The 10,769-nt window shown below is 40.4% G+C and overlaps 1 protein-coding gene across 2 annotated transcripts in view; it reads left to right on the top strand.

Annotated features, from left to right (window-relative positions):
• The first annotated feature begins 833 nt into the window (after nucleotides 1-833).
• The window catches only part of LOC121287178 (mesoderm induction early response protein 2-like), a 56,264-nt gene continuing 46,328 nt past the window's right edge, over nucleotides 834-10,769 (top strand). The window contains exons 1-2 of one of the 2 annotated variants that reach the window (XM_041204803.1): nucleotides 834-888; nucleotides 10,545-10,632. In XM_041204803.1, the coding sequence (XP_041060737.1) occupies nucleotides 880-888; nucleotides 10,545-10,632 (97 nt within the window). In that variant the 5' untranslated portion in view covers nucleotides 834-879. Of the gene's footprint in view, nucleotides 1,050-10,544; nucleotides 10,633-10,769 lie in introns of both variants that reach the window. The other variant, XM_041204804.1, reaches the window with a different exon arrangement.

Below are 10,769 nucleotides of genomic sequence, written 5' to 3'. Positions count from 1 at the left end.
GAAAGCTACCAGCCAATCAGAGGCTGGAAGCTGTGCATTGTAGATAGCGCCAGTGGGAGGGGTGCTACAGGTAATGCACCTAGCCAATCTCCAAGGGACCCCAGGCCTAAGGGAATTGAGGGTGGGTTACGGATAGTGCGTGTGGGGTTCATGGGGGTGGTGGAGATGGGATAAAGAGGCTCTGCAGCAAAGGTAGGGGTTGGCTCTCGGAGGCCACTCCCCCTTCTTGGTGCTAGATCTCTTGATCAGGCACTGAGTCTGACAATGTAGCACTCCCTCAGCTGCACAAGAGTGGGAACCTAGTTTTGTACGCTCAAGTCTCTGGAATGGAACTTGAACACGTAACCTTCTGTCTCAAGTTAAGAGTGTTACCAATTGACCCATACAGACACCAACAAGACTGTTGATGCGAAAGAAAGACTTGCATTTTTATAGTGCTTTTCACAACCTCAGGGTGTTTCTACTAGAGGACTTTATGGCCAAATAAAGTACTGCTAAAGTATAGTTACAGCTGTAGTGTAAGAAACTGAGTCCTGTTGGGGTTCTGTTGACCTGGAGGAGAGAGAGAGAGAAAGAGAAAGAAAAAAAGACAAAAATAAGGAGAGAGGAATGAGAGAAAGAAAGAGAAAAAATACGAGAAAAGAAAAAAGGAGAGAGAAAGAGGAAAGACAAGGTATCTCTTACACTGCAAGGAGGAAGGAGTGACCTGGTAGGTAGGGTCCCTCTAAACGCAATAAAGGCAACTATAGCGCCCCAGTGACACCAGCAGTCAACGTCCTTGCACTCCCGCTGACCGCCAGCAGCGGCGCTGTCCAGCACCCACCCCGGCTAACATCCGGGACCAGGCGCTCGGATTTCCCAGGCAGAGACAGAAACAATATGGCGGAGGTGAGGCGGCGCAAGAGCTGGTTTTACCCCGATGTGATTTAATGACTGCGCCGCGTTTTTGCTGGCTCCCGAGCGGCCGGCGGTTGAGGGATAGATCGAGGGAGCGGCGCTTGAGCCGCTGGTTTTGGTGAATTTGGAGTCGGCGGGTGCAGGCATTAACGGCGAGTGATTTTTATTTTGTTTGGGGGCGGGGTGGTGGGGGGTGTGGGGGTGGGGAGGGGGAGGGGGGGCTGGTGGTGGTTGGTGGTGGTGGTGGTTGGTTTGAGCGCCTGTCCCGGCCCCGGCTCAGTGACAACCTGACAGTTCCCGGAGCGCACTGCGCCTGCGCGTTTAGCCTACTCACTGTTTGTAAACTTACTGCCACATTGCCCCAGAGGAGCTCAGAAAGCAACTACAGGAATGAGCCTTCAGGGTTTCCATTCAACCTGGTGCATATTTGTGCTCCGTTATTCGCACTGCATACCTGCGCTTCATTTATGGCGTGTTATGTAGCAATTTTTTTTGCATATATATATATATATATATATATATAAATAAATTAACACAGTGGACCTTCATTTGAAATGCACATCCTTATGAGTTGAGAATTTCTTGTTTTTTTTGGGGGGGTGGTGGTGGATCCTTCACCTTGTTTCTGATCAGATATGTGTAGCAGATTTTTTTGCACATATATATATATATATATACATACATATAAAAATAGTGTACCTTCATTTGAAATGCACATCCTCATGAGTTGAGAATTTGTTTTTTTTGGGGGGGGGGGGTTGGTGGTGGATCCTTCACCTTGTTTCTGATCAGACATGTGTAGCAGATATTTTTGCATATATATATATATATATAAATAGTGTACCTTAATTTGAAATGCACATCCTCATGAGTTGAGACTTTGTTTTTTTTGGGAGTGGGTGGTGGTGGATCCTTCACCTAGTTTCTAATCAGATATGTGTAGCAGATTTTTTTGCATATATATATATATTAATAGTGTACCTTCATTTGAAATGCACATCCTCATGAGTTGAGACTTTGGTTTTTTTTGGGGGGGGGTGGTGGCGGTGGATCCTTCACCTAGTTTCTGATCAGATATTGGGAATAGATGACATGATGTACCTTTCTTTCTCTCTCGCCCTCCCTCCCTCCCTCCCGGTTAGGTATATGCAGAATGTGATCCAGTATACGCTCTTGTTTACATTGCAAGCATAGTTGATCGCCATGGTGAGATTTCACTTTTTTTTCCCCCTTCGAAAAAACCCCGCTTACAAACAAGGGAATTGTTTTAGTTCTGAAATGGACCTGCCCAGGCTCCCGATTCGCTCATCTTTGAACTGACAGCCTCCCAGCGCAATTCAGCCAGTTGGCAGAAGTTGAAGCGTTAGTGGCCTCCTATAAATAAATACATGGGGTATCTTTTTTCCTAAGAACTTCGAAACAGTTTTATATTTTTGAAAATTGAGCAGAGTTGTCGATTTGTGATTGGACGTGTTTTTTTTTTCTGGTGCTTCATTTCTGCCGCTAAATTGCACGGCAGTGGTGCTCCGGACGCTGTAATTCACAGTAATGCTAACTTGCCTGGAGTATTGTACAACAGTGCAATGCAGGACATTGTTTCATCACAATCGTGTGTGGCAAACTGTGTCCCGACGATCGACCAAATGACGTAAGGCGAGCAAGATGGAAATGCTTTGGTTGTAACTGAATGGAGGAGTGCGTCAAACAGCCGAAATTCACGTAGAATGTGGGATTGTTGTTGAGTTTGAAAAACTCCGTTTTGAATAGACCAAGAGCGTTGGAACCGGGAAGCTCGGTAGAAGCTGAAAGAAGCGACAGGACGGCGAGCAATGCAGGAGCACACGGGGGCCGAGCGAGTAAAGGTGAAATAACCCTGCAATGCAAAGTAAGGATTGAGGGTATTCTCGATTAATCTTAGTTCGCAAAATAGTGACAATCCCAATTATACGATTTCCCAAAGGGCTACTAAGCTATAATCTTGTATTTACTTATTTTTTTTTTAAAAAATGTTTCTTCCCGGATCACAGTGGAATGTTGCCGACAAGCCAACCGTTTGTGTTAATGGGTAAAAGGAACACCGAGCACAATGTTGTGGCATAACCCTCTGTTAATATACTTTTTTTTTTAAAGCATGCTGTCGACAATTGAATATTCCTTTAAAAAATACAAATTGCACGTCCCTTCAAGGTGAGTGATCCTTGAATAATGGCTGCAGTTTCTCATAGAAAACCCAAAACAAATTCTCAGCAATGAAGAGTGTGTTTGTGTGTGCATCCTTGCTGAAGTACAAGAAAATTAAGAATTTCTTGAGAGAAACCTTTTGGCTACTTTCACACCAGATATTGGACAGCCATATATTTGGCATCCTCCTTCTCTCCCTCCTAGTGTGCAAATACAGTATGTGGCCAGTGGATAATCCAACTTACGCTGACGTTCAAAGGGGAACAGGAGCTGCCAGTGTTTACGGGTGCCTTTGAGAAATATAGAATGGATTCAGAATGAAAGGAAGCATAATCAACATGATCGTTATCATGCACCAAATAAAAGAAAAATGCAGATAATAGTCTGGAATTCTGCTTCGATGTTTGATGAAGTCTGCAGGTCTTGATTGCAGAAACTGTAGTCCAAGTTTGGATGTCTGGAAAAGGTTGTGTGGACTTTGTTCATCAACTACAGGTCGGGTGTGATTGAGAGATTATGTATAGATGGTGCCCTTTTCAAACTATTTAACATCTTTAAAAGATCAAACCTGCTTGTGTTCTTGTGCTGAGCCTCTTCAGTCTTGACAGCAATGATTACTGTCACAAAAGATTGGAATACAGTGACACACTCATCAAGTTTGGTACATCTGGAAAACTCTTCAATTTGAACAGACTGCACGGTTTGGCCAGGGTTATTCATGGACTGATGTTTGCTGAAAATTGTGCCCAGTAACACTGACGTTTCATACACACAATTGCAGCAGTAATGAAGAATTGTGGACTTAACCACAAATCTAAAGAAAGTAACCTGCACTCAATAAGCAGTATGTTAAACCATTAACATCAGTGATGCCGAACTGAATATGGAACCCTGGGAAGTTTTCTGTTGAACACTACCCATACTGATCGCAAAGTATTTTCACATCAAGAAGAACTTTTTCTGCTTTGGTGGAATGAGAATAGTGAGGCTAGGACTAGCCTTGTATAACTTTCTACAGTTTTCTTTCTACCTGGCAATACTACCGTGCCATCAAGTTAAGTTGTGCCACCTTGATCCATTGTGTGTGGCAGATGGGACGATGGCATTGTTAACTGTGTAGTGCTGAAATGTGGAAAATCACTCGCATTAAGCCTATGTTAGTGAAAGCACAGCTTTCTTCCATCTTCACCCACCACTTCCCACCTTTTGTTTTCTCGTTCTCTTTTTTTGGCTTTCTTGTTATTATCCTGTTTTCCTTGATTGTTTGCATTTTATAAAGGAATACTCTTGAAAGAGAAAAGTGAACGAAAACAACAAACTGGCCAACAGGAATTGTTACTTATAATAAATTCTGCTGATGGCTTTGTTATTTTTGGTTGAATTGATTGTAATACTCAATTTAAGGATCAAATGCAGGTGATTGATCAAGTCTGCAATTTTTTATTTTCAGTATATCTGATCATTACTGTAACAGAACTCTGAAGTACGCATCAAACTGGGTAGCAAAGGACCTCTCAAACTACCACTGCTGCTCTATCTTCCTCACTTTGCCTTACTTTTAAGCTTTCTCCTCAACATTACTAAGTCTGCTGCCATTGTATGTGTATCTGTGGCGGTGACATTTGGTGCTCAGGATATGGTGCTCTTCAGATGGTAGTCTTCTGTGAGTTCTGCTTGCACTGAGGTAGAATAGAGTGAATGAAGCGCATTTTCTAGTATTTGTATTTAATTGTGTGTACTGTTACTTGTACAAGCTCAATGTTTAAGGACATGTTGAAGTAACAAATTATGTGTTACTTTAACATGTCTTTCGACATTAACAGTGCATGCGATTAAATTAATATGATATTTATCATTAGTTCTGCACACCGCTTCAATACCCGACTAGGGTGTCTGTGTTAATCAACCATTGATTTTGCTTTCTCTATGAAGGCAATTGTGTCATGAGATAGAATTCACCACCTGTTCCTGACAATGCTTTGTAAAAATAAAACTTCTGGCTTTTTCTCCTCATATCTCTATAACCTGCTCTCACTCTGAAAACCTCTGTCAAGAGGCAAAGGGGAAAATCACTGTTAGAGGCATTGAAAGGCAAGTGCTCAACCAGTGAACTAAATACTGAAAGTGCTGGAAGACGACCTCGTGTCATCAACAAGAACTGAAGGAATTTGGAAGACATCAATCAAAATCAATCCATTGAATCTTGTTTTCCGGAATTGGTGCTATTGAACTTTTTATCCTACCCTTAAATCCATGTTTTTGTGTCTCTTTTGTGTCTCGTGTGTGCGTGCCACTGGTTAACAACAGTTTGTTCAATAAACATTTATTTACTTATTAAGTTTACAAACTTGGTGCTTGTATTCTGTTAACCTAAATTAAGTAGTTAGGTAGAATTGGGGCAATCTGGTGGTTTGGTCAAACTTTTTTCACATTTATCATGGCTCGGGGAACAGTGGGGCTTGATATTACAGCGCACTAGCCCTAGTGAGTCGTGACAAAATGTAGGATCAGTGACAACAGATTTGGTACAAGAAAATTGTTTCTTGCATCAGTTTCTGTCCTTGTCATGGTATGTTTGATGTATTTTTCATAATCCAGTATTTCATTTGCTATATCTCTACTAAAATTTCTCTCATAAAGAATTCTTTTTGTTTTACTTCCTCTGATGTATAAGGATACTTGTTTACCATATATTAAACTGTTGTAGCAGGTTTTATTAAGGTACAATGAATGATAGGCATACGGTAATAGGAATTTCAAATTCCTCAGTCAACCTTGACTGGTGTCCTAATGCTTTTCTTCTTTCTGGCAAATGATCTAAACTAAAATTTGAGCCAGCAGCCCTTGTGTTCTCAGTAAAGGTGATTTAGGGTGTCCTTACCATGCCCAAATACAGTAATGCAATCTAAAAGCAGAACCTGGAGAGGAAGATGCTGTTGAGTGAAATGGGCAAAGGAATTTATTTGAGGAAAAATGTTGATTGAATGTGAATGACCCTGGCATGTTACTATTTATTGCTCAATGCCAGTTAACCTGACAATTTGTGGTGAGCCTTCTTGAACCACTGCCTTCCTTGTGCTTCATTAATAGCATTAGGTAGGGGATTCCAGGGTTCTGACTCAGGAACAATAAAGGAATGGCAGTATATTGCCAAGTAGTATGATTTAGAGCGGAACTCTTATTTTCTCTACTGTTTAGTGATAATTGTAGAATTAGTTTGATTCGTAACATGCACAAATGCAGTCTGATTTGTCACATTTCAAAGCTAATTTAGTTGTGCATGCACTTCGAAAACATTATATGATAAAACATTAGTTCCTTTTATTCTGCATCTTAAAAATAGGATTATTTTAAGGTAATTCTTACAGTTAATTTGGAACCATGTCTGTAATGCTGAATTTGGTTTGTTAGGACTACTTTATCATATCCGGCCAACTTTATACACCAGCATGTTTGGACAGATGAACACAATGCCGCTTCCAATGAATTTATTTTAAAAAATGATTTGGTAATTGCTGAAATGTTCTTATTGAAACTATCCTCATCAATGGAGCAGGGATCGGAATAGCATTTTGATTAAAGACATGTTTCAATCATTTTATAGTTTCTTTTTAAAAATACGAATAAAGTAAGGTCTGATAATATGGTTAGATTCCTCTGTCATTGAGGAATGTTAGCTCGTATACCAGCATTGTGCATTATGCATTATTTGTAAAGTTAGTGTCAAACTGCCATAGAATCATGGAATCTTGCAGCACAGAAGGGGGCCATTTGGCCCATTGTCAATGTGCTAGCTCTTTCTCCTTAGCCCTGCAAATTTTTCCTTTTGAAATATATATCCTATTCTCTTTTAGTTACTATTGAAAGAGGGATGTGGGATCCTTTAAACCCAACCTGTAGCAGCATGTGCTTAAGCTCTTTTTACTCTGGCAAGTGGGTTATTTCCCTAATAGATTTCTACATTGGGCAGACAAAACACTTATTGGCTCGCTTCAGAAACTCATGAACATGATGATAGCTTGCCATGTGTCGGATACCTAACTGACCTTAAGACAAAAGGCGTCCCTCCGCTCAACGTTTGCTAGCCATTTTAAACTTGAGAGGTCCTTGACCAGTTCTACTGTGTTCAGAACAAATCTCGACAGGAACCAATTTTCAGAATGAGAGTGGTGTTGTCTAATGACAGACCATGGAACCGAAAACCGCAGATGATGTGCACCATAGGATCCCTTTGCTTGATGTCGGTGGATTTCTTTTCAGCCGCAAAATGCTGGTTATTTGAGACCCATCTGGAACAATTACTCTGCAAAGGTAGAACAGTGCTTGAACCTAACGCTGCTGGACAGCTATGGGGTAAGTACTTCCCTTTACAGTTTCCTTCCCTCTAATTTGCTATTTATGTGGCAGTATTTCATTCCCTGCCGATTGCTGTACAAAGAAAGCTCCAAATTCACAGCATGCTGCACATTCCAGCATTTGAACTTCATTTTTTACAATAATTGCATATAAATTGTTTCAATCTTGCTTAAATGCATCACGTTAATAATGAGTAATATAGGTAAATTCATCACTTTTGAAAGCAGGTATGCAATAAATATATTGCCAAATATATGTTCAGATGTGCTTTTAACAGGCATGGAAGTGGCTACAGTTGTAAAATGTATGTTTAGCTTCACTTTAATTTGTCAAACTGCAAAAGTACTGACTTATTAGCCCTGTTATTCCACGTGACGGACCCCTGGACATCTAGGGAGTGCAAAGCTTAACTTTAAGCCTTTACAAAGTTGGAAAAAAAAAACTCCAAACTCATAACTTCTCAGTAGTTACTATGATAGTTGATTTCTTTGACATATTTTAAAACTTGTTATTTACTGTTACTTTTGGAATGTGTAATACAGTTATGTCTGTGCTGTAGTATAGGGATGTTGAAGGGATATGTAATAAAAGTACCACTGGTGTGGCTTGTTGAGCATTTCTTTACCAATTTATGTTATTTGATTTTAAAAATGATGGGCTATTTTAAATAGCCGGTTCTCTGATTGAAATTAATCTGATATTAATGTTGGCTTGCAATTTCCTTTGTGCATGAACTGCCACAAATAAAACCACATATGTATTATACATAAGTTATTGGTTATGAGTGGCATTAAGTGGCAAAATATTTCAACCCATAGATGTGTGGAGCTTGCCTTAAGGAGCAGCTCATAGTCCTCTTGCCGCAAGCTGATGTGTGTACCCAAGTAACCAAATGCTGTTTCCATCTCCATGATTTCAAATTTTAAAACTGAAACATTTTGTCTACTTACTGTGTGGAAATGCGCTAGTATCTGGATAACAATGACAACTTGCATTTACATAGCACCTTTAACATAGCACACCCGTGAAGTATCACGGTATGTTTTACTATCAAACAAAATTTGACATTGAGCCACGAGGTATAAGGCAGATGATCAAAGGCTTGGTTAAAGAGGTAGGTTTTAAGTAGTGTCTTAAAGGAGATAGCGAGGCAAAGATATTTAGGAATAGAATTTCAGCGTTGAAGGCCTGCGCGGCTAACCATGTGGAATGATTAAAATTGGAGATGTACAAGTGGCCAGATTTGGAGGATCTCAGAGATCTCTGACAGCTGTAGAGCTGGGGAAGGACAAGACCAAGGAGGAATCTCAAAACAAGGATGAGAATTTTAAAATCGGGTTCCCAACCTGCCAACGTCCATGTAGGCCTGCCAACACAGGGATGATTAGCGAATGGGATTTGGTGCGAGTTATGGGCAGCAGAGATTTGGATGAGCTCAAGTTTATCCTGGGTGGTAGGTAGGAGGCTAACTAGGAAAGTGTTGGAGCAATCAAGTCTAAAGGTAACAAAGGCACGGATGAGGGTTTCAGCAGCAGATGAGCTAAGCAGAGTTGGGCGATGTTATGGAGATGGAAGTAAGCGCTCTTGGTGGTGTGGCTATGTATTTGGAAGCGCCTCTCAGGGTCAAATCCGACACCAAGATTGTGAATGGTCTGGTTCATCCTCAGATGGTTGCCAAGGAGATGGACAGTGTTGATGGCTAGGGAACGGAATTTGTGCAGGAACCGAAGACAATAGCTTCTGTCTTCCTGATATTTAATGAGAGGAAATTTCAGCTCATCCAGTACTGGATGCCTGGAAAGCAGTCTGACAAATTAAAGACAGTGGAGGTGTCGAGAAAGGTGGTGGTGAGGCTGACTGGGTGTCATCAGCAAACATGTAGAATCTGACGTTGTGTTTTCAGATGACGTCGCCAAGACACAGCTTGTTGATGAGAAGTAAGAGGGGACCAAGAATAGAAAAAATTGGGCAGGAAGAGAAACTAATCGATAGGTAAAAATGGAATAACTTTCAGAAATTGCATGCAGACCAGACCAATTTAATAATCTTTAGTGGTCAATTCAAATATAATCCAAGGATGGGATGTTGTTTAAGGTTTAGGAGTATCTTGGCTAAATCAAGTTTTCAAGTTAAAGAAGGTTCTCTCCATGTTGAGGCACATTTCCTTCTTACCTCCTCCTACACCATTAAGCTGCTCGGCTGATTAAATTTCATTGCGCGTACAAGACTTTGGCAATCTTAAAGATTACTTTTAAATTTGGAGCTCCCTTCTGCAATGCTGATATGAATGTCCTTCAATATCTGTGGTATTTAGCAGCAAAAAGAGCATTTTTTGAGGTATAAAATGGATATTGGCCTGATTTTGTGGTGGTAATAATAGTGAAACTGTCAGTGCTCGCTGACATTACTCCACTGAAACTGACAGCAGCTTTAGAAGTCTGCACAATACCATGGAAATCCATAAGTCATTGTTCATGATTTTGCACTTCTCCAGAGGCTGTTGAGGCACCCACCAGACTGCAATCAAAGGGAAACCTTATGAATTGACAGAACTTCCACTCTAACACTTTTAATTTCATTGTAAAAACCCTTGAAACAATTACACCTTGTTGAATAAGATGTAACTGGTTTTTTAACGACATACTGCTAAACACCCTCACTGGCCCAGAAGCAAATTTTATTTGTGGAGTGTCAGATTTCTCCGGAATAAGTTCGACATTAATATAAAAAAAGTAAAGTTTGTTTAACCTTGTTTTAGCATCTTTTTTAAACTAATCATGATTTATTTTGCTCGACGGAAATTGAAATTAGGAGTGAAGGATATAGAACGCTTTTAACTTCCTGCTTTGCTGTCTGTGAGAACATTTCAACGCTGCTTACCTGCTTGCTGACATCACTGGGCAAAGCCATTCCCTCCACTTGGTGCCAGGTTTAAACTGTTGCTGGGAAAAGGGAAACCACGCCACAGATTGCAATATCTTAATGGGAAGCTTACTTCAAGGTCAGCAGCTTGCGCCCTTGATTGGTCCAGCTTTTGTAATATCTTCCTAAAGACTGTGGCTAGTTTCTGTTTTGGACAATGCTAATTGTTTTTCATTTTGTTCTTTTAGGCCTCTGTTGGTAGACAGAGTCCACGTGTGGTGTTATATCGAACACAGAATCTATGTTCCTTAGAAAACGGGCTTCAGTCTGGAGGAGGTATAGTATATTAACAGTTTAAGAACAGTTGTGACTTCGTAAGGGTTATTGAAATTCACTTTTTGTTCAAATATTTCACTTATTACACCTTAGACAATTATTTTCTTTAAATATAAAAGGCACTTTTTTTTGCTGAC

The sequence above is a fragment of the Carcharodon carcharias genome, chromosome 14, assembly GCF_017639515.1.
Source record: "Carcharodon carcharias isolate sCarCar2 chromosome 14, sCarCar2.pri, whole genome shotgun sequence".
In the NCBI taxonomy this organism is placed as follows: Eukaryota; Metazoa; Chordata; class Chondrichthyes; order Lamniformes; family Lamnidae; genus Carcharodon; species Carcharodon carcharias.
The sequence above is the reverse complement of the archived record's forward strand: the minus strand, read 5'-3'. Positions and strand labels throughout refer to the sequence as shown.